This window comes from Ambystoma mexicanum, chromosome 8 (genome assembly GCF_040938575.1).
Source record: "Ambystoma mexicanum isolate Mex_15411 chromosome 8, UKY_AmexF1_1, whole genome shotgun sequence".
NCBI classification, from domain to species: domain Eukaryota; kingdom Metazoa; phylum Chordata; class Amphibia; order Caudata; family Ambystomatidae; genus Ambystoma; species Ambystoma mexicanum.
In genome coordinates this window covers 1,490,923,217-1,490,946,696 of record NC_090929.1, presented here as the reverse complement: position 1 = coordinate 1,490,946,696, position 23,480 = coordinate 1,490,923,217, and the positions used below count along the sequence as shown (strand labels likewise).

Here is a 23,480-nt window from a genome sequence, read left to right as displayed (position 1 = left end):
CGTGTGGGAGTCCATCTCCAACGACCATTGGGTGCTGGACGCCCTGGCCCTGGGGCACGCCCTCGAGTTCCAGAAGAAGTGCCCCCGCATTCCTCCCGTGGCCAGGAAGGAAAATCACGTCCCTCAACTGCTGTTGGAAGTAAGGGCGATGCTCAGGAAAGGTGCCATCGAGCACGTTCCAAAGAGGCTTCGGGGCTCCAGAGTTTACTCAAGATACTTCCTCGTAAAGAAGAAGACAGGAGGATGGCGTCCCATCCTGGACCTGCGGCAACTGAACAAATACATCAAGGCACAGAAGTTCCGGATGGTCACCCTCCAGCACGTGCTGGGACAGCTGGAGGAGGGCGATTTCCTGTCGTCATTGGACTTGGAGGATGCATACTTCTCCAGCATTGGATCTTTCATGGATTCACATGCTTAGAATATTCCCCGTCGTCAGACTGGGAACCCTCGGTACACATATATATAGTCATTTCCAATAGGAAAAAACTTCTGCCCTATCCCCGTCTGCGTCCTCTACGGGGCCGCCCACGTACACCCCGTTGGACGTGATGGTATATAAGCCCCGCCCCCGCGGGTCCCTTCAGATTTCAACCGTCTCCAAAGATAGTGGGATCTCCTCGTGTATTTTCTTCAAATACTTATCGAATTGTTTCTAACTCCTGCGAGTTTGTCTGTTTGGTCCACTTCTAACTCCTACGAGTTTTGTTTGTTGGGCTGGCAATAATGTCGGGTAAGCCTCTTTTCCGCCCGTGTGCCACGTGCGGTCTAAAGAAGGTTTATGAAGGGGATGGCCATCTTGACTGCATCTACTGCCTTCACCCCCACCACTCGGCGGACCAATGTGATATTTGCAAGGGGTTTTCCCAAAAAACCCTGAAGGACCGGAATCGGCGACTGGTCTCGTGGCTGAACGACGGCGCTGGAGCGTACCCTCAGTCGGAGGTAGGATCGGTGCGCAGTATCGCCTCAGCGAAAACATCAGAAGCCCCCCGATGCTCACATCCGTCGGAACCTCCGGCCAAAAAATCACGACCTACGGAGAAGGACGTGCCTCGAAGTCATTCCTCTAAGGCCTCATCGAAAGAATCGACGAAGAAATCATCTTCCTCTTCTTCGTCGAAGAAAGATAAGGACAGGCCAAAATCCTCCTCGAGCGATCAGAAAAGATCAGCTACGAGTAGAGAGGCGGATAAACGCAGGGAGAGCTCCGCGAAGGCGGGACCGCCTAAGCCACCTGCAGGCCCTCCGTCGACGACGGCGACGATCCAAGTGCCCACTCCGTCACAGTCCCCCGCCTTTCAAACGGGCTCATCGTCGACGACGATTCCCTCGTCGACGGAGTTCCAGGCCTGGAGGCCAGAAGTGTTCGACAGGGGGCTACCCGACACACTGCTGCAAGAACAGGCAGTTTCGATCGCCTCCAAAGAAGACGACGGCTTCAGAATAGTGAGCCCGGAAGACCTGGGGCTACGGCCCAGATTTCCTTCTGGTGCAACCTGCTCTCAAGTTTTCACCCAGCCTCCAAACGCCCAGGCTACTCTCTCCATGGAGGTACTTTCCTCCTTACACTCGCTCTTGAAGTCCCTGGACGAAAGGCTCCCACCTGTTCCGACGACTCCCCTCGTCGACGAGCCCGGACCTTCACACCGCCCGACTAGATCGGTCGTGGGCCCAACTGCTCCAACAGTCCAGGAAGAAGGTGAGCTCTCGGACTCCCTCTCTGAACAGGGGTCAGCTTCTGGTATCTCCCTCTCGCCGTCGAGAGACCCGTCATGGGTTTCGGATGTGGAGGTGGATCCTCCGAAAAGTCCCATTCACCCGTCTCCACCGGATGACATAGGGGCCTTCCATTCCATGATGGAAAAGGCCTGCAAGGAGTTCGGTTTGACCCAACAAGAAGAAAAGAAGGACTGCTTCCTCTTTGACCACATGGGCAAGAATAGGCGTTCCGTTTTTTCGATACCGATACTGGACCACGTATGGAAAGAGGGCGTCCAAACCATGCGGCATCCATTCTCGGAACCTGCGGTCAAGGGCCGCGTAGAGAAAAAATTTAAAGTTCCAGATTCGACGCCAAAATGCCTCTCTGCGCAACCCACGCCTGACTCGGTGGTATCGGCGGCGGCGACGAGAAAGGCAAAGGCCCAGCATAAATGCTCTACCCCTCCGGATTCCGAAGCTAGACGCCAAGACGCTTTCGGTAAGAAGATCCTGTCAGTGGGAGCGTCAACAGTGAAAGCAGCGAACTCCCTGGCAATCATGGCCAGGTATGACAGGGAGATGTGGCACAGACTGGCACCCATTATGAACCACCTCCCAGAAGAACACAGAAAATCAGCTATGTCCCTGGTTCGTGAAGGAGAAGAAGCCTCGAACCATGCTATCAATATAGCGGTGGACCTGGCAGATTCGGGGTTCAAACAAATTAACAACGGAGTGGTTCTACGACGCCAGGCCTGGCTCAAGTGCACCAACTTTAGACCCGAGGTGCAATATAAGGTCGTCGACATGCCTTTCGAAGGTGACCACCTGTTTGGCGAAAAGGTGGATGAGGCCTTGAAAGGAATGAAGGAGGACTCTGAGACGGCGCGCTCACTGGGCTCTCTCCAAAGCGGTAAGCCCTTTCGTTCCTTTCGCCCCTTTAGAGGAGCTACGGGAAACGCGGGATCCAGGGATAGAGCATTCGGGAGGTCCTCATATCCGTCCCAAGGCTATAGGCGCGCCTCACAGTCCTCGACCCGACGCAGAAATTTCCAGGCCTCCAAGAGACGTCCCACTTACTCGTCGTCGACGGGAAAACAAAAAGATCAACAATGACGTTCCAGGAGGGAGAGTGTCAAGTTGCGTCGAGGAATGGGAGTCAATTACGACAGATCGGTGGGTTCTGGACACGGTGAGACTGGGACATTCCCTAAGATTCAAATCCAGACCTCCAAGACGTCCACCGATACGCCTGTCTCAACCACACCTAAGCGTCTTGCGTCGAGAGGTTGCGCTCATGCTAAAAAAAGGCGCCATCGAGTTAGTCCCTGCTTCGCAGAGAGGCTTAGGGGTTTACTCACGCTGCTTCGTAGTAAAGAAACCAAACGGGAAGTGGCGCCCCATCCTCGACCTACGGGACCTCAACAAAACCCTGCTGAGTCAAAAGTTCAAGATGCTTACTCTACAGGAAGTAATCAGATCGGTCCAAAAGAACGATTTCCTGGCGTCTCTGGACCTCCAAGATGCGTATTTTCACATTCCGGTGCGCACTCACCACAGGAGGTTCCTGAGGTTCCTAGTCGGCCAAACACACTACCAATTTACTGTGCTCCCTTTCGGCCTGAAGTCCTCCCCAAGAACCTTTACAAAGTGCCTAGCACCCGTAGCAGCCTGGCTGCGGAAGGAAGGGCATCACGTTTACCCGTACCTCGACGACTGGCTCGTGAGGGGATCCTCCCCAGCGTCGACCAACGACAGCCTATTGACCACCTTGCGACTGCTACAGCGTCTGGGATTTGCAGTGAACTACGAAAAGTCTTCACTAAAGCCCTCGAAGAGCTTGAAGTTCCTAGGTGCTCAATTCGACACCCACACGGGACTAGTGAAACCATCCCTGGAAAGGTTGTTGAAGATCAAACACCTGACAAGCCAACTTCGTTTACAGAGCAGGTTGTCAGTAAGAAAATATGCGGCTCTCCTCGGCTCCATGGCATCGTGCATCCACCTAGTCGCGAACTGCCGGTTGTTCATGAGACCTCTACAGGAGTTCCTATCAGACAGATGGAAGCAGGCCACAGGCCGCTGGTCGGACAAGATAATAGTCGACGACGAACGAGTTATCAAAGCCCTCCGATGGTGGAAAGTGGCGCGCAACCTGGACAGAGGGGTCCCCCTGCAGGAGCCGGAATTTCAGAACACCATCATTACAGACGCCTCTCTGTCGGGCTGGGGAGCACACATGTCACGTCACCAAACCCAAGGCAGGTGGTCGTCGACCGAATCTCGCCTACATATCAACGTCCTGGAGCTAAGGGCGGTGAGATGGGCCCTGAAATCTTTCCTCCCACACATCAAGGGGTCAAAAGTAAGAGTGCTCACGGACAATACGACAGCTATGTTCTACCTGATAAAACAGGGTGGCACCAGATCCAGGACCCTCTCGAAGGAAGCTCAAAAGATCTGGCATTGGGCTTTAAAACACCACATCTCCCTAGTGGCATACCACCTACCGGGAGCGAAGAACGTACAGGCGGATTCCCTGAGCAGGACTATGTCACAAATACACGAGTGGGAGCTGGACTCCACTCAACTCGGGAAAATCTTCGAAAGATGGGGGACCCCGTCGATCGATCTCTTCGCCACGGAAAGAAACCGAAAATGTGTTCAGTTCGCGAGCAGATGGCCCCAAACAGGCTCCCTGGGGGAAGCGTTCTCGTTTCCGTGGACAGGCAAGTTCCTCTACGCCTTCCCTCCATTTCCCCTCATACGGAGGACGATCCAGGGGATCCACAGGTACAATTGCCGGGTCATCCTAGTGGCTCCGCGCTGGCCGAGGCAACCATGGTTCTCAGACCTCCTTCATCTGTCGCTGGATCAGCCGATACCATTCAGGAAAGTGCCAAACCTCCTGTCCAGGGACGAGGGGACCGTGTGGCACCACAATCCGGACAGCCTGAACTTAACTGCATGGCTCCTGACTTCTCGGAGTTCGGGAACCTAAAAGTCTCGACTGATTGCCGAAGGATTCTGCAGGCGGCCAGGGCCCCGTCCACTAACAAATCATATGTAAGCAAATGGAAAAGGTTCTGTATATGGTGTCAAACACAACAAAATATACAACCTTTGGAAGTAACTCCGGAGCAAATCCTCCCGTATCTTCTTCATCTTGCGGAGAGCGGACTGTCATCATCGTCAATCAAAGTGCACCTGGCGGCTGTTTCGAGATTTACAAGAAGAAGACAGTCCCCTCCACTATTCAGTGACAGGCTAGTGAAGCATTTCATGAAGGGTCTGTTTAGAACCTTCCCTCCGGAAAAACGGTTCCCACCGTCGTGGAGTCTGAACACGGTTCTAGCTGCCTTAATGAAGCCTCCCTTTGAGCCAATGTCCTCTTCATCTCTACAATTTCTATCTTGGAAACTCGCGTTCCTAGTTGCCATCACTTCGGCTAGAAGAATGTCGGAACTACAGGCACTGGTCATAGACCCTCCATATCTGAGGTTCTTTAAGGACAAAGTTATTTTATCAACTAACCCTTCATTCATCCCAAAAGTACCGTCGGTCTATCATAAGCACTCGACCCTGGTACTCCCTACTTTCTTTGCATCTCCTTCGTCGACGGCGGAGAAGGCTCTTCACACTCTGGACGTCAAAAGGGCGCTAAAATTTTACCTGCAAAAAACGCAAGATATCAGAGCCACCAGACAGCTATTCGTCGCCTACGGCCCCTCGGCTAGGGGTAAGGCTATCTCCAAACAAGGTCTGGCTCGCTGGGTCTCCTCGGCGATTACCCTGTGTCATTCCAAGGCCGGGAGACCTCTACTACATCGTCCCAGAGCCCATTCCACGAGATCGACATCTTCCTCCGTGGCTCTATGGGCAGGAATTCCGCTGACTGACATCTGCCAGGCGGCGGCATGGTCTGTTCCGCACACGTTTACGCGCCACTACTGCCTGGAAAAGCAGCACGCGGATGAGGTACAAATGGGAAGGGCAGTGCTTCGCCACCTTTTTCAATGAGGTAAGCCAAAGTTTCAAGAATAATGCTGCCTATTATTTGGCCTCAGCTGTTTTTTCAGAGTGTATACATGAATGTACATAGTTTATTGACCTAAACATAAGTGGTCGGGTAGATATATGCGCAAGGGGTGCATACTGAGTCATATGACATAGCATTGTATGGCGGAAATCCGTTTCGTATCAGTATAATAAGTTGTTGCTTACATACATGGTGTAAACGGCAGTGTTTGGGGGTGTCTCTACGAATGTAGGTTACATTGCACTCTCACCTCCTTCTTGATGTTACTGCTTTACAATCTATTCTAAGCATGTGAATCCATGAAAGATCCAATGCTGGAGAAGGGAGTAGTTTCTTACCTGTAACTCCATTTCTCCAGCATTGGTATCTTTCATGGATTCACATGCGCCCTCCGGCCTCCCCGGACTGCAATGTGGAAGATTGGTATGTAAGCAAGTTTTCCCCCGTTATCTTGGAGGGGTCGAAATCTGAAGGGACCCGCGGGGGCGGGGCTTATATACCATCACGTCCAACGGGGTGTACGTGGGCGGCCCCGTAGAGGACGCAGACGGGGATAGGGCAGAAGTTTTTTCCTATTGGAAATGACTATATATATGTGTACCGAGGGTTCCCAGTCTGACGACGGGGAATATTCTAAGCATGTGAATCCATGAAAGATACCAATGCTGGAGAAATGGAGTTACAGGTAAGAAACTACTCCCTTCCACATCCCTATTCTAAAGAGACACCGAAAGTTCTTCAGGTTCGTGGTCAAAGGGCGACACTACCAGTTCAAGGCCCTCCCGTTCGGATTAAAATCAGGGCCCAGGGTGTTCACCAAGTGCCTAGCACTGGTGGCGGCGCGGCTGCGCCTGCAGGGGATCCACGTCTACCCCTACATGGACGGCTGGCTCATACGTGCAAGGACAAGGGAGCTCGCCGTGGAACACACTGCGAAGACCGTCCAGCTGCTCACGGACCTGGGGTTCTCCATCAACTTTCCAAAATCCCACCTGGTCCCGTCACAAGTCGCCCTGTTTTTGGGAGCACAGCTCGACACAGTGGCGCGGCGGGCCTCCCCGTCGGAGGAAAGGATAAGGACCATTCTGGGAAAGGTGCACCGTCTGCTGGCCACGGACGTGGCCAGAGTGAGGTCTATCAAGTCCCTATTCAGAATGATGTCCTCCTGCATATATCTGGTGCGCCACTGCAGACTTCGGATGCGGCCCTTGCAAGAATTCCTCGACGCCCACTGGATCCAGCCGACGGGCAGCTTCGAGGACAGGATCCCGCTCGACGAAGCGTTCCATCAGGCGATACGATGGTGGGGTATCCGCTCTCATCTGACGGCGGGAACAGGTTTCCTAGCCCCGGCCCACCAGATGACGGTGACAACGGATGCCTCCCTGGAAGGTTGGGGAGCGCACACCGGGGGTCTCCACGCGAGAGGCCTTTGGCTCCCGGAGGAGAAGACACTCCACATCAACATCTTGGAGCTCCGTGCAGTGTTCTGGGCCCTCAGGTCCTTCCTTCCGTCCCTCAAGGGCAAGGTGGTGAGGATCTTCACCGACAACACCACCACGATGTTTTACATTCAGAAGCAGATCCCCTGCCCTATCCAAGGAAGCCCAGGATCTGTGGCATTGGGCCGTCGCCCAAGGGATGTTTCTGGAACCCTTGCATCTGTCAGGGATAAAAAACACCATCGCTGACTCACTCAGCAGAGAGCTGCGCTCGTGCCACGAGTGGGTACTGCGCCAGGATCAAGTGGACCGACTCTTCCGACGATGGGGCGAACCCCAGATCGATCTCTTCGCGACGGCGGCGACCTCCAAGTGCCGGAGGTTCGCCAGCAGGTTTCCCCAACCAAGGAGCATGGGCGATGCTTTCTCATTCCCCTGGGACGGTTTGTTCCTTTATGCGTTCCCGCCGTTGCCGTTGCTACTCCGGCTCGTCAACCAGCTCAAGAGGTCCCGGTGCAGGATGATCCTTGTTGCACCGGCGTGGCCGAGGCAGATCTGGTTCCCGGACCTTCTGGACTTGTCAGAGTCCACACCAGTCAAGCTGCCGACGGACGCAGATCTTCTCTCCAGAGAAGGAGGCGCCATTCTCCATCACGACCCACAGTCGCTGAACTTGCAGGCCTGGCTTCTGCAGCACTAGAGTTTGGAGGATATGACATCCCGCCCGACTGCAGCGAGGTTCTTGCGAAGGCCAGGGCATCCTCAACTCTCAAGTGCTACGGACACAAATGGAAGAGGTTCTCTGTCTGGTGCCGTGCACAGAAGATTAACCCTCTGCGGATTACGGCCCCTCAAGTATTGCCGTACCTATTGTCTTTGACCAAGGCTGGCCTATCTCACGCTTCCATCAAGGTACATCTGGCTGCCGTCTCACGTTACACCAGAATTACAGGACGGGCGTCCTTGTGGTCTCATCGACTGGTGAAGGAATTTATGTAAGGACTGTTCCGATCATTCCCGCCGGTGAAGGCCCCTGCCCCGGCGTGGGAGCTCAACGTGGTGCTAACTAGGCTCATGGGGGCCCCATTCAAGCCTATGCATTCAGTACCGTTGAAGTTTCTGTCGTGGAAGACAGCATTCCTCGTGGCCATCACCTCTGCACGACGAGTGGGAGAGATCCAGGCCCTGTCTTGCAAGCCTCCATACTTGACTTTTCACGACACGAGGGTGGTGCTGAGGACGCACCCCTCCTTCATGCCCACGGTGCCGTCGGACTTCCACCTCAACGAGCCCTTTGTGTTGCCAGTTTTCTTCCCGTCTTTTTCGTCGCCGGCTGAGAGGACTCTGCACTCGCTGGATGTAGCTAGAGCGCTGAAGTTCTACGTGGACCGCACAAAGAAGACATCACAGCTGTTTGTGAACTTTGGACCTGTGAATCAAGGGAAGGCTCTCTCGAAGACTTCCATTTCCAGATGGCTCTCCGGCTGCATCATGCACTGTCACCGGTTGGCAAACCGACCGTTGCCAGGCCGTCCGAGGGCCCATTCGACCAGAGCGATCGCTGCTACTACGGCGTTCCTGTCTGGTGTGCCCCTGCTCGACATCTGCAGGGCTGCTATGTGGAGGTCGACGCACACCTTCACGAGATTCTACTGCGTCGACCGGGATTCCAGGGAGGAGTCCAGAGTCAGCCAGGCAGTGCTGCGCAACCTGTTCGCCTAAGGTGAGCCTGGTGAGGAGGTAAGAGTTGCTTAATGTTGTGTTGTTGTATTGCTTGATGTTGAGCCTTTTGCCACCTCCCGTGTTGTGCATGTGTATACTGCTATGTATTCTTATATTCATGAGCATGTGAATCCATGCCAGACCCCATCCTGGAGAAGGAACAAGTTACTTACCTGTAACTGTTGTTCTCCAGCATGGGTCTGGCATGGATTCACATGCGAACCCTCCCGCTTACCCCTCTGCGGCTCTTCACTTGGTCATACTGCCACTTCACGTGCTACCAAATCTGAGGATGGCTGCCAGGGGCGGGGCTTAGGGAGAGGGCAGTCATTGGCTGGGGGCAGTATGACCCAGAGACCAGTGATTGGTTACTACTGAGAAAAACAGATCAGAAACAAAACCGATACTGATTTTTTTCTATACCGAGGATTCCCGGCCTGACGACGGGGAATATTCATGAGCATGTGAATCCATGCCAGACCCATGCTGGAGAACAACAGTTACAGGTAAATAACTTGTTCTTTAGACTTGGGATTTTGCCTGTAGCTTCCTTCACGTCATCATGGTGGAACTCTGACTCAGCTATATGCCCTTTATGCAAGTCTAGTAATGAAACCATGCTGCATTTTTTGTTAATCTGCAGAAATCCTCCCGTTTTAGACGCATGTATTTGAGGCCCATTTTAAAGGATGCTGGCTTCTGTCATGTTGTGCCTGCTCTGATGTATTTAAACCTGTGTTTGCGTCCTCGTGTGGTCTATGCAGTGTAACAGGGCTTTGAAACAAGGTCTTAATAGCCCTGTGGTTATTAACTTATAGGGTGCGACAGCGATTTTAGTTTTTTATAGTTTATATTCATATGATCATATATATATGTGTGTTATTACTCCATTAATTTATAGTCTAATCTTTTTCTATGAATTATATGTATTTTTACCTATTTTGCTTGTATTTTTACATGTGCTTCAAGGGCAATAACGAATAACAGCTGTTTGACTGACACATTCTTAGCATACCCCTTTTTAGGATTTGTCCGTGGCAGGTCATGACATCACACAGTTAAACATTCACATACAAGCATAATTCATTACAAGTCCGAGCTGGTTTGAGACCTCTTAATCCTAAATGTAATTGCACATGTGTTGCACGGATACTTCAAACGGCATGACGGAGAGCGCAGAATAAACAGGTTCCCTTTGAACTGTTGATAGTCATCTCATCCCCCCGGCACTACTGGCGTCATTGGAACATTCAAATTTAAATGATTACCTATTCCACTCTCATGGCCTCTGGCCAGATCCTGAAAAGCAATCGAAACACCGGGAGTATGGATCACTCTGGCCTCATGCATCACCTCACCCCACCTTTATTGTTGGTCAAAAGCAAATGGCTGGACACCTCTGCAAGCTCTCATGCACTTAAGAGATGCATCTGCTTTCTGTGAAACTAGCATGCCATAAACCCTTGGTCAGTTTGCAAGCTGCCCATCTGCTCGTTTAATCATTGCTTCGGCCTCCAACCCTGCAGAACTAGATTTTCCCAGTCACTTAAAATTCACTGCGCTACCGTCTAACTGCAGAGTTTTAATGAATTCATGAAAGCCCACTACGTATAGATGTATCAATTGCCTGGGTTTGTATCTCAGTGTGCATGCATGTTTAATAAATATGGTCTCTACTTTACAGATTGTGAAAACATAATAACACTTGAGGTAACATATCCCATTCATATTTAACTACACTGGATACATATAAAACTCTAACATCGCGCCAACTTTGCCAAACCCCCAGTCATAAATATGTCATGCCCTCTTCATCATTGGGACCTTTCCTAACCACCCCAACAGAGGCACAGACGATTCCTGAGAATCTTCATTGGGGCAATCACTATCAATTCAAGGTGCTCCCCTTTGGCTTAACCTCCACGCCAAGCGTTTTTACCAAGCTGATGGCGGTGGTGGTGGCTGCACACCTCGGGAGATCTGGTGTCCATGAATTCCCATAACCTGGATGACTGGCGGATCTGAGGAAGGACCCTGGAACAGGTATCTACTCAGCTCGTGGAAACCTGCTCTGTGCTTCACAGTTTGGGCTTCTCCCTGAATTTCCAGAAGTCCCACACCAAACCATCATTGGAGCAATCCTGAACACACAGGTAGGGGAGGCTTTTCTCGCCAAAGGTCTCATGGCTTCCTGCATTTTTCTGGTGCCCGAGGCCAGACTGTGAATGCAATCTCTGCAGTGGCTGTTGAGGGAACAGTGTGTCTAGTTTAGTGGTCTGCAACCTCTCTTGGTGGGCCATCAGAGAGAACATGATGAAGGGGGAACCCTTTTGGCCTATGTGGCCCCAAGTCCAGGTGGTCACTAATGAGTCCTTGAAGGGTTGGGGTGCTCACTGCAGGTGAGCGGCCTGTGTGGTCACCAACGGAATGCCGTGGCATATCAACAGACTGGAGTTGTGAGCGATCAGGTTGGCCCTGATAACCTTTGCACCCTGCCTTAAGGGGAAACACGTCATTCTGACGGACAACACAGTGGCCATGCGCTACCTCAACAAACGGGGGTGTTCGGTCTCTGCCCCTATGCAGGGAGGCATTTTTTTATTCGTATTTGTTAAGCGCACAACAGCCCGTGGGCATCGTGGCGCTGGTTACATACAATGAGGAGCTTAGTTACAATAGAAGCAGAAATTTCATATTACACATACATAGATTTAGGTGCAGTAGGAAAGAGGGGGTAAAGGGTTAGATGCTAGTCGAGGAGAGAGGTTAGAAGGGTTAGATGCTAGTTGAGGAGAGAGGTTTTCTGATTTCTCCGAAACGTAAAGAGGGAGATTTCCGCTCTGAGGGAGGTAGGGGGTAAGTTCCATAACTTGGGTGCTATGTACGGGAAGGCCAGCCCTCCTCCCTTGGTTATGTTGATGTGTGGAATACAGAGTTGATTGGTATAGCGTGTTCTGATGGGTCGGGCTGAGGTGGCTCTGGATAGTTTTTCTGATAGGTATGAGGGGGCCGTGGCGTTGATACATTTGTGCGCAGTAGTGAGGATTTTAAAGGTGATGCGGTCCTTGACTGGGAGCCAGTGGGCTGCCTGCCTGGCTTCAGAGATGTGATCTCTTCTAGGAATGCTTAGAGCTACTCTTAGCGCATTGTTTTGAGTGACTTGGAGTTTGTTTATGTTCTTAATAGAAATGCCTGCTAAGAGAGCGTTGCAGTAGTCTAATTTAGCACCTATGGTAGCTCTTGCTATTGAAAGGCAGTTGGACTTGGTACGGAAGGGTTTTATGGCGTTGATGAGTTTGGTGCTTAGGGCCGAGGCCGAGACTATAGCATTGACTTGCTTGTCCATGGATAGCGTGGCGTCAATGTGAACCCCTAATGATTTTACGGAAGTTGGAACAGGAATGATGGAGTTGTCAATGTTGAAGTTGGAATAGCTGCTATCTAGATTGGTTAGAGTAGACTTTTGACCGAGATGGAGAATCTGTCTTGTCTCCATTGAGGCAGAGGCCATTCTCGGGAATCCAGGATTGGATTGCATTGCAAATATGGTTCCGGTTGCTGGAGAACCAGACCTCTGCTTCAGTTGTACATCTAGCAGGAACGGAGAACGGGCTGGCGGATGCCTGAGAAGGCAGAGCACGGTCTCACACGACTGGTAAGTGTGCCAGGAAATTCTCAAGGAGATCTTCACTTAGTGGGGTTCCCCAACAGTAGATCTATTTACCACAAGGACCAACGCGAAGTGCAGACAGTTTTGCTCGAGGGAATTCCCAGCAAAGGGTGCATTCGGGGGAGAATTCCTGGCAGAGTGGGTCTTTGAACTCCACTATGCGTATCTTCCAATATCCGTAATCCTGTGGGTTCTCAGGAGGTTGCAGAGATTTTTAGCCCCCATGATATTCATCGCCCCGGATTGAATGAGGAGAACATGGTACTCTGAACTTGACCATTTGCCCATCTCTCCGGTTGCCTCGACAGCCGGACCTCCTATTCCAGTCTGAAGGTCTGGTGCTCCACTGAACCCAGAGGCCCTCAACCTACATGCGTGGCTCTTGAGAGGATGAGATATGAATGGGACCTCTCGGGAGAGGTTCTTGAGGTGCTACTACCTGCACGCAGTTCTTCTATAAGATCTTTGTACGCAGGCAGATGGAGAAGATTTGAGGTGTGGTGTAGGGAATGCAGGATAGATCCTGTTGCTTGTCTCACCACTACAATGATGGAGTTCCTTCTGTCGCTGGCCTTTGCAGGCCTTCAGCTAGGCACAGTTTTTGGCGGCTTTGTCTGTGTTCAAGAGGTCTCCGGATTAAGGATCCTTCTTCACGATCCAGTGACCTGAAAGGCTTGTAAATGGGTTTTCGCCTACTTCAACTTGGGTTTCCGTACTGGGATTAAAACTTGTTTTTGATAGTGGCTCTGTTTGAGTTCATGCATTCATGTCCTATCCGGCTATTTACCGTGAAAACAGTTTTCCTAATGGCTATCATGTCTGCAAGACGTGTAAGTATGCTGCAGGACCTATCTTGCAAGCCACTTTTCCTGCGATTCTCAAGGAGAAAACTTCACTCAAGGGGCGTCCTACATTAGTACCTAAAGTGGTTTCTGAATCCTACATGTCCCAGAGCATTGATTTGCCAGCGTTTTATCCTCCGCCACATCCTTCTAAGGATGAGGAGAAGCTACACAGGCTGGACCCTAAGAGGGCACTCTGCTTTTATGTGGCTAGGACAGCAGAATTTAGGCATGACGATCAACTCTTTGTTGCTTGCTTTGTCCAGGAAGGGTCTGGCTGTGTCCAAAAGGACAATCTTTCGCTGGATAACTTTCTGCATGGCAAAGTGTTATCAGAGAACAGGTAAAGATCTGCCACCAGGCATCAGGGCACATGCCACCAGGGGTGTGATGGGGTACATTTGACCATGGGTGTGACGGCATTATCCGCATTGCAGAGGGGTGTGCCAGTGAAGAAAATATGTCGAGCAGTGACGTGGTGGCCGCTCCACACGTTCACAAAGCATTACTGCATAGATGTGGCACCTGGTTTGGAAATTCGATTCAGTGTTGCAACGCTTCCTTGTCTGAGGGCTTTCATCCCGCCTCTGCACTCTGTACTGCTTTGGGAGTCTATCTGATGTGGAATATGCGCAAGGACGCAATCCATTGAAGGAGGAATGGCTTACCAGTAATGTTCTTTCTATGGATTCTTCTCCCGCAGAATTTTCGTCACCCTCCCATCTGGCCCTGCTATTAAAGTGGTCTGCTGTCTATTTCTAGTTGTCCACTTCTAATGGGACGAGGTTATGATGATTGGGTGTTAGACACGTTTCATGCATTGTTGTATTAGTACTGCAAGTATGTGGCTTCCAGGAAAAAAAATGTATTTTTGTGGCTGTTTTCAAGCCGAATCCTATGGATTCTCCCACTGCTGCTGCTGCTGAGCTCAGGTGGCGGGGGTGTGAAGGGATATCTGGGTTTAGTGACGTAGTATATATGCAGCTGAACTGAGCTGACGAGTGAACCTCCTTGAATTAATCGATTCAGAAATGTCTGAAGGAGAAAAAATGAGTTATTTTACTGACTCCCGCTGACATTTCTGACAACAAGCTTTCCCCACACCCCCTTACTTACCTTTGGGTGGCACCCTTCATTGTGTGCCGCTGTCTCCTGCATCTCTCTGCAACACTGGGTCCCTTCACTTCTGTGCAAGGTCATTCTTTTTTGTTTTCTTTTTCTAACTGTAATATCTGGAGTGGGGGATACCCCCTAACTCCCCCTGATGCCTTTATAGTGAACAAGGGTGCAGGGGACACCCCCACAACCCCCGCTCCCCTTGTTCACTATAAACGCACAGAACGGTAAATTTATTTGGAATCTTCGGCTGTTCGTATTTTTCGTACAGCCGAAATTCGAACAAATTTACCATTTGTTTTTTGTTTTGTTACATCTGCGGATACCTTGAAGAGTGGCACAGTCGAGTCAAGAGGAGTTGACGGTCGATATCAAATCATACTAGACCCCTTGTTGAAAAGATTTCTGAGCAGCTGATGGTGGAAGGATATCTATCGGATGATGAGGAAGGTGTGGGAGAAGAATCCATAGAAAGATCATTACTGGTAAGACATTTCTCCTTTGAGCTCCTCGCCCTCCTTATGTAGCACCCAGAACTACACCAATATCTGAGGAAGGCACCATCTTTGTTTTGGTACTCGCACATTCCCGCTCCACAGAGCAGGGCAGTAAAATGCACAAATTATGGGAGTCTGCAAATCCCAGCATTCACAAATGAACTTTACTTTGGTTGTGTATTTTCTCCCCACAGGGTGTGCTGTTCTGCAGTAGTAGTTTTGTGATCTCCCAGCTGCCCAGGCTTTTGCCTACATTTTCCCAGGTTTCTTAAAGGGGCAATTCACATTGATGAATAGCGACAAGTCCACGTCACGCTCCTAGGGAAGGATGGGGTGGACGAGGGTGTTACTCATCAATCCACTCCACAAGCCTGCCTCACTTAACTGGCCCCCTTGGTCAAATCACAATGGAACATACAACAGTAGAGTGTACTTGGGAGCAAAATCGCAACATAAGTATCTATTCAGAAACCTTGATTCTGCAAATGATAAGTGTTTGGATGTAAAGTATGCTTGACATTACAGAACAGAAGATGTACTTCATATATCCATGTGATTAGTGCACTGCATTGTGTAGGTGAAGCTGTGATCGAATTCTCGAATCTAAAAATTCTTAGGACAGTGGACTCTTAACTACAATGTTGTTTTAACCATTTTATTTGTTAAAATGTAGCGGATCCATTCTGGCTTCGTTGGACACATTCAAGAAAATGTGGGTTTCAAAGAAGGAGTATGAAGAAGATGGAGCCCGAGCCATCCACAGGAAAACCTTCTAGGCTGGCTTTTTGAAGCTCGCTTTTCAGAGTTGGTGTGCTGTATGGAAGGAGATGACTGTGTGTGTGTATGTGCGTGCACGCGCCAACATGCCAAGAAATGCCAGAAAGCCAAGTAAGAAAACGCGGCTTCACAAAGGGTTGGCTGAACTTTGGGGTAAGAGACTTGGTGGCATCATCCCTTTTTCTTTTTTTTTTTTTTAAAACAAAGTTTTTAACAAGAAAATCTGAAAGCACGTGCGGACAGAAGAGTAACACCCATGAATGAGCTGTCGGAGGAAAAAAATGAAACCACTAGAAAATATTGAACTGTCATCGAAGCAATCTGGGGCTGACCTAGGGTCCAACAAAGCTTCTTAATTGGTGCAGTTTGAGGCCAGTGGTTTAGGAAATTGTTGTGTGGTATTAGAAATGCCAACAGGGTTTTTTGCACTTAAAAACACTTTGTATCTCATCTTTGGTTTATGTGACACTAGTAAACTCACTCTTCTTACATGCAAGTGGCTTCCTTTAGCTGAAAATCTCAAGACATTAGCTACTGCAATATATTTAACATTTTTCCAAAATGAAGTATGCTATTTTTCAAAAACAAAACTATTCCATGCTTTATGCAAGCAAATTCATGCCTTAGCACTTCAGGAGTGGATGTGTGTGCTGTATTTGTTGTGGACTTTGTACTTCGTTCTACCAGTAGTTTAGCTTCAGTGAGAGTGTTATCAGGTTTAGGCTATACCTGTGATGACAATAGCAGATTTTTGTTTGCTTTCTTCAAGGCAGTATTTTTAGTTCAGTGTGAACTGAGCAATGTTAGAAGTGTGTAAATGCACTAATGGGTCCAACGAGGATGTATAAACCTAAATAAGTGGTTATTTTTAAATGTTTTTCTGAGTGACTGTGGACCTCTTGCTAACCACTCCAAGTTTAGTCGTTTGGTGAAGTGGACATAGTGAGCTGGTGGCCGTATGTTGACTTGCCCCAGACATGATATTTTTAAGTAAATTTAAGAAAAATGAATTACCTTTTAATGTTCGATTGTGGCGGAGTAAGATGTATTATTCAATGCTGTGCTGTTCAACACATTAAGTTCCATGTTTTTCTTTTGTTTTTAGTGATAGCACTATTAGTCGCACAGCACAGCACTTTGTAGGTTTGCAGCAACTCAAGCTTCACTGTGGACTGCCGAATTCATATAATCCTTTTAGGGCTGATTTGAGTTGCTCTTAGAGTAAAGTTCTGAGCTGTTTGTCTCGGTCAGAACACGCACTATAGGGCTCTGCACTTCAGTAAGTTTCCATACAACCGGTTTCACCAACACCCAAGCCATGATGCAGTTCCTCCAAGGCATTCCCGAGCTCCACAGGTCCTTTCATTCCATCGGCCAGCCTCATTTCCAGGCAGTTTATATATGTAATGGATTTCTTCATTTTCAGCTCACATACTTTGCCAATGCAATGTTTCAAGTCTGCTTGTGAGAATTAAACGTTTAACATTTCTTTTTATTTGTGTATTCATAATGGTATGAATACGCCTAACTTACAAATTAGAGCAAGTTATGAAATCCATGGTTGTTGCCAGAATATAACGTATTACATGTAAACAGGATCTGGTTCTCTTATTTCTCACTGTATTGAAATGTTGAGGTTTGACTACTCTGTAACAGTGTTATTCGTGTAATTTAAATACATTTTTGCGAAGGTCTCACTAATTTACATGCAATTACAAGAAGCAAAGTGGGTACATTTAATTAATGTTTCACTTTTTTGTACTAAGTGTTATTTATATGCCAAAACACTGTTTACAGCACACTTTGTATTTTCATCGTGTATCATTACGTTTTGAGTTTCTTTTCTGTATTGTTCATAGTGCACTAATTGACAATTACAATATCACAAAAGGATTAACCCTGAAATAAGTGACTACATTGCTACGACTGGCGGTTTTGAATCGTAACATGTTAAAATAGCCATCCTGCCGCTTTAGCTTATGTTGTGTGGCGCCTGGCCTAGTACCTGAATGGTGTCTTGGATGCAGTTTGTCAGACCGCAAAATGGGTTTTACTTCATTTGACCGTTTTGGATTGTCTGATGCTAATCTCAGTTTGTCCGCAATACGAGGCTGCGTTTCAGAACCAAAAATTTTGCATGAATTTACCAGGTTTTTTTTTATCCCATCAATGCAAAATGTTAAGTTGTAGCCTCATGGCTGCAGATATATCAGCTGTTAGAAATATGTTGGCAAAAATACAATGTTGCTTAAGTTGAACTGTACAATGGACAATGTTACAGGACGTTTCAGTGTTTTTTTCATTAAGTTCATAATTCCAGCTTGAAGAGGTTTCCTTTTGCCAACATGCAAAATCTAGATCATTCCTGTTTGCATCTAAAATGCTGTTACTGTTCCAAAAGTCTAGTAGGAAAACTGTATTGCATACCAAGGAGATGACTGCAGTTAAACACCTGGCATGTGGCTATGTTGTGTGTTGACATGTATGTATGTGAAGTGAACCTGTACAGCTTTATTTTGGGATGGTCTTCAGATTCACAATCTTTGACCGTCTCCTGCGGTTAAGACAGAGGAGTGGGACGGGGTCTCGGAACACTTTGTAAAGCATTTGAAGTACTTTGACCTCTTTCTCTTTGGTTTCTATGATGACAAACGTCCTATTAAAGAAGACCAATCAACCAGTGTCATTGTAGATTATTTTTATCTGCCATCACTGTGAATTTTCTTGACCAACAGCATTATTTTGGGCATTCCAACATTTCTGTCTTGATTTCCATTTTCAGCGTTTCTTCTATTTTGATTCATTTTTATTTTGACACTGGATATTTTTCGTTCATGCTCCTTTTAGTATTCTTTAACAATTACCCTTTACATTTTATATTTTGACATGTTTTTCTTCAATACTTATTGCTTTAATTTTACATTTATAGATCTACATTTGAGGTAACTGCTTTACATTTTTGTCTTAGATGCTTTAACAAATTTTGTTTTCAATCTTGTATGACTAGTGCATGCAAGATCTAACTGAGAACTCATTAAGGTATTGTAGTAGAAATCCTGTAATTAATAAATCACTCACCTGTTGCTCATACTCTTCATTGGGACTAGCCCTTTTTTACCCTTACTGCCTTAACGATGGACGCCACCAAAGCAGTACTAACATGCCAGCCGTTACCAGACTAGGAAGGGATAGGGTAACATGTGGTTATGATGACTAGACTGTGTGAGACGGTGAGTGCCCACTTTCAACTAGGGCAATTTCCTAGCAGTCTGCATCGTGGCCTGTCAGAAATTGACACAAGCGCTTTTTGCGCATGCCTGTGGGAGAGGCACGAAGGAAGCTGAAGCAGTGGAATAAGGAGTGGGATGCGGGTGGAGTGAGGTACAGATGTCTATGGGAAAGGGCACGGGCACAGGGACAGGGAGGACAGGATGGGGTAATGGAGTTGGCATGGCAGGAGATCAGAGGTTGCAGGGGTCCCCCACCCCCGTATATCTGAAGTGAGGTAATGTGGGGGCATGGGTCTCTGGTTGTTCACGCACAAGACTAGGGGCATGCGCAGAGTTGGACATATGAAACTTTCCCTCGATGCCAAAAGCAGATGCAGGAAAATGTGTCTCTGCAAAAGTGGCCTGCAGACAAATTTCATAGATTCATGAAGCATGATGAAAATTATGTGCATCAGATAAGCTATTTATTTACGTATTTATTGGATATTTGTAAGGCTCCTACGCAACAAGTGGTGTTACAAGGCGCCATAAGACAAAAAAAGGGGGTGGGGCACAAGGGAGAAAGATATAATTATGGTCCTATTAGGCCTTGTGACATTCGATTCGTGCAAGTGCAGAACAAGAAGTGCGAGGGAAAGGGGAGGTGGGAAGGACAGGTCAGTGCAAAGAGTGCTAAGGTGGAAAAGGACGGGTGAGGTGCGGTGCTCGCAGTCTACGGCAGTCCATCGGCATTTTCCTTTCCTGCTTGGTTCCAGTCTGTCCACAGTGGCTGTGCAGCCTGGAGGAGGAGCCACACAGACTTTAAAAACTCATTTTGGCCGCGGAGCTGCTCGCTGAGGTGCTCGCTGTCCATCGGCATTTTCCTTTCCTGCTTGGTTCCAGTCTGTCCACAGTGGCTGTGCAGCCTGGAGGAGGAGCCACACAGACTTTAAAAACTCATTTTGGCCGCGGAGCTGCTCGCTGAGGTGCTCGCAGTCCATCGGCATTTTCCTTTCCTGCTTTGTTCCAGTCTGTCCACAGTGGCTGTGCAGCCTGGAGGAGGAGCCACACAGACTTTAAAAACTCATTTTGGCCGCGGAGCTGCTCGCTGAGGTGCTCGCAGTCCATCGGCATTTTCCTTTCCTGCTTGGTTCCAGTCTGTCCACAGTGGCTGTGCAGCCTGGAGGAGGAGCCACACAGACTTTAAAAACTCATTTTGGCCGCGGAGCTGCTCGCTGAGGTGCTCGCAGTCCATCGGCATTTTCCTTTCCTGCTTGGTTCCAGTCTGTCCACAGTGGCTGTGCAGCCTGGAGGAGGAGCCACACAGACTTTAAAAACTCATTTTGGCTGTGGAGCGGCCGCGGAGCTGCTCGCTGAGGTGCTCACAGTCTACGGTAGTCCGCGGCCCTCCTGACGCCGCAATGCTCGAGGATGAGGCAAGCGGCGAGGGACAGTGGCTGCGAAGCCAGAGAACGAGAAGTGAAGACAGCGGCCTTGAGAGGCGGAGCCCCTTGAAACAGGCGAGCCGCTCAAGAAAACCCACCTCTCTGAAAGACGTTACAACACTGGCAAAACCTAAAGCACCCAGTGGCCTCTTACGAACGGCTCCACACAAAAGCAATGCTGTTACGAAAACAAAGCCACCTGGCCAGATTTGCTCTCCCCTGGAATCAGCGGCGGCGACTAGCAACCAGCCGCCAAAAGAAGCAACTGAGGTATCCTTCGTAAAACAGTCCCCTTCGAACCACAATCCATTAACACGCGTCTCACCACACTCCGCACAGACTCCAATATTGAGATCTACCAGTCTGCAAGTCCACGACGAAGAGGATCAATCCACCCGGCCTCCAAGTGGTGCCGTCGTAGAGGGACCGGCGGTTGAGCCTGCGGACGAGGACACCGGCTCCGCTCCAAGAGACATACAGTCCGCACACAGCTGCGGCCTCTCTCCTCTCGATCCAGGCGCTGTCTCGGGCTGGGAGCCCGCCGCGGAGGTGACGAGCCCTGCTGCCGAAGAGCCGCGCTGGGAGCTGAGAGAGGGGGAAAACACAGAGTGAACTAATGCCGGCAAAAAGACCACCCCACTGATCTCCCAGCTCTCGGAGCCTTTACAGAATCAGATGCCAGCAAAGTCAGAACGGGATTATGTGCAAGGCGTAGAGGTCTCTCAAAGCGCCTCGACCACAAGGAGCCCAAAATCGGGTTCCCCTGAAGGGGAGTACAATGAAACAGCCAAATCAAAGGAATCCCAGGACAGGGGGGTGACTCATTCCAAAATCACCCCCCCCTCCCCCCAAAAGTATCAAGTCTGCAAAAACCATTGACAATTACCATTTCGTCAATAAAAATAGCTGACCTAGAGAACAAGGAAACCATCAAAGCACTAATCCACTGCCCATCAAACTATGAGGATGCCACCAGCCCAGGTAAAAACAGAGCAACGAACAAAAGCACCATCGACAGCTCGCATTCTACTTTCGAATATTTGGAAGATGAGCTGGACGAGGCTATCAAATCCTCATCAATTCCATTAAGACTTAACTTTTCGGAAGCTCATTCAACGCCGATTGCAGCAGACCCTATAAAACTTCCAAACCCTATGAGCACACATCAAACTTAAACCACAACCAAGTGCAACGATTCCACCCAAATCTACTGCAGAGGCATTGTGCAGAAACCTACCGACAAAGGGAAAAATGCCTCCCCGGGCCCACAAGGAGAAAAAAATACTCACAAAGGGATCCATATCCAACTTCTTTGCAACCAAAAGCAAAGCCCCACCTGAGGAAGATTTAGCTGAAATATCAGATGCGGAACTACTGGGGGGAACCTACCTAGACCAGAATCTAGAAAATGACAAGGATTCCTTACGTAAACTGGCCTTTCTGAAAAGATGACACACAAAAGAGGAAAGACCACGCTCTGGAAAATCTTCCAAGATCACAGATCCCAATCGGACACCAAAAAACGGCTCTGCCTTTTCAGAGCAACTTCAGGGCCCACCTAACTCGATCTCCAGCAAACCTGAAGATGCCCTGGTGCCCCAAGATATGGGCAGCCACGAGAAGCATACACACCAGAAGGAACTCTTGAGCAAAGCACCTAAAAACTCTACCATCCAAGAAGTAAGGAAAGAGATTCCAACCTTTGAGAAGTCCCAACACGAGAGCCTCCCAAGCGGCTGCCTCACAATCAATGCATGTCAATATTCATCAAATGACACAATCTCAAACCAATCTTTAACCACTAAACCCATAACTGGACTCCCATCTTCATCACCAAAAAGGAAAACTGACCTCCTAGCACTTATGTCATCTCTAACAATAGCACTTGCGCCCTTCACCAAACTATATGAAGCGCTCAACGACACAACAAAAGACAAAGTAACCCTGCTGGCGCACATACAAACGAGACTCTCTTTCATCGAAGGCTACATTACAGCAAAGGATCGTAACTATCAACCGTCAGGTCAGCCTCCACTGCAGCCAGATCACCTCGTTGATCGTTCAAAGTGCTCGAGATCCACTCAAACCGAGGCACCAGTTTTCAAAACCTTTAACTTCACAGGGGACTCGGCTAAATCAACAGTGACAGACCACACTAACCAAGAGAACAAAGCACTACCTGTTCCCCAAACAAACACAACACAGGGAATTATCACAGACAAGCTCCGGGTAACGAAACAAAAAGAAAAAACAAAACTCTCAAACTCCAAATTGCAGCTAGCCCAGGCAATTAAGTCGAATAAAAGCATTCAAAAAACAAGGCCCGGTCTTCAACTAAAAAACGGGTGTGCATCTTGGTCAGCTGACCTATCCATTCAAAAAGACGACCCCACGTTGAGAGGCCCCGCAAAGAGCAAAATGAGCAAACCCTCAATCAGACTTAAAATCAACGAAAACAACCAGTTATCCTCCTTTAAACAATCCTGTCTACCTTTTGAGTCCAAATCCACCGACCACACTATCCCTCTGTCATCGAAGCCCTCACTAACACCAAGAGATGAAAAAAGGGCTGTAGAAGACACTGTGTGGTCAATCACGGAAAGTGAGCTGATGGACGCAGCTTTAAACGTAACAGAAACGTGGCAGGACCAGGAAGAAGACGACCGGACACCTACCGAAAAAAGGAAGAGAAACGGAAACAGTCAATCCCCGGTGGTTCTGGCCGAACTCCAGGACCACAAAAAAAAATTAAAATATAAAAACCAAAAAAAATAACCCGTCTGTTCCAGAGCCAACAAGTCCAATCTTCCTGACACTGGAAGAAAAAAAACTAAAACTCCTGAAAAAAAACAAATAGAGTACTTTCTCAGTACCCACCAGCTAAAAAAACGGAAAAGCCCCTAGAACGAGACAAGTCCAGTCCACCCCCACCCCCTTCTAAGAGGACTCAACCATCGAGACACGATTCTCAAAATGCATTACACGAACTACCAACAGTGCCTATCCCACGTTGGCGC

General features: G+C 48.8%; 1 protein-coding gene across 1 annotated transcript in view; it reads left to right on the top strand.

The window, feature by feature from the left end:
* ACTR1A (actin related protein 1A) overlaps positions 1–18,490 on the top strand; it is a 569,768-nt gene extending 551,278 nt beyond the window's left edge. The window contains exon 11 of the mRNA XM_069611673.1: positions 15,706–18,490. Within this exon, the coding sequence (XP_069467774.1) occupies positions 15,706–15,808 (103 nt within the window). The 3' untranslated portion in view covers positions 15,809–18,490. The remainder of the gene's footprint in view (positions 1–15,705) is intronic.
* The last annotated feature ends 4,990 nt before the right edge of the window (positions 18,491–23,480 follow it).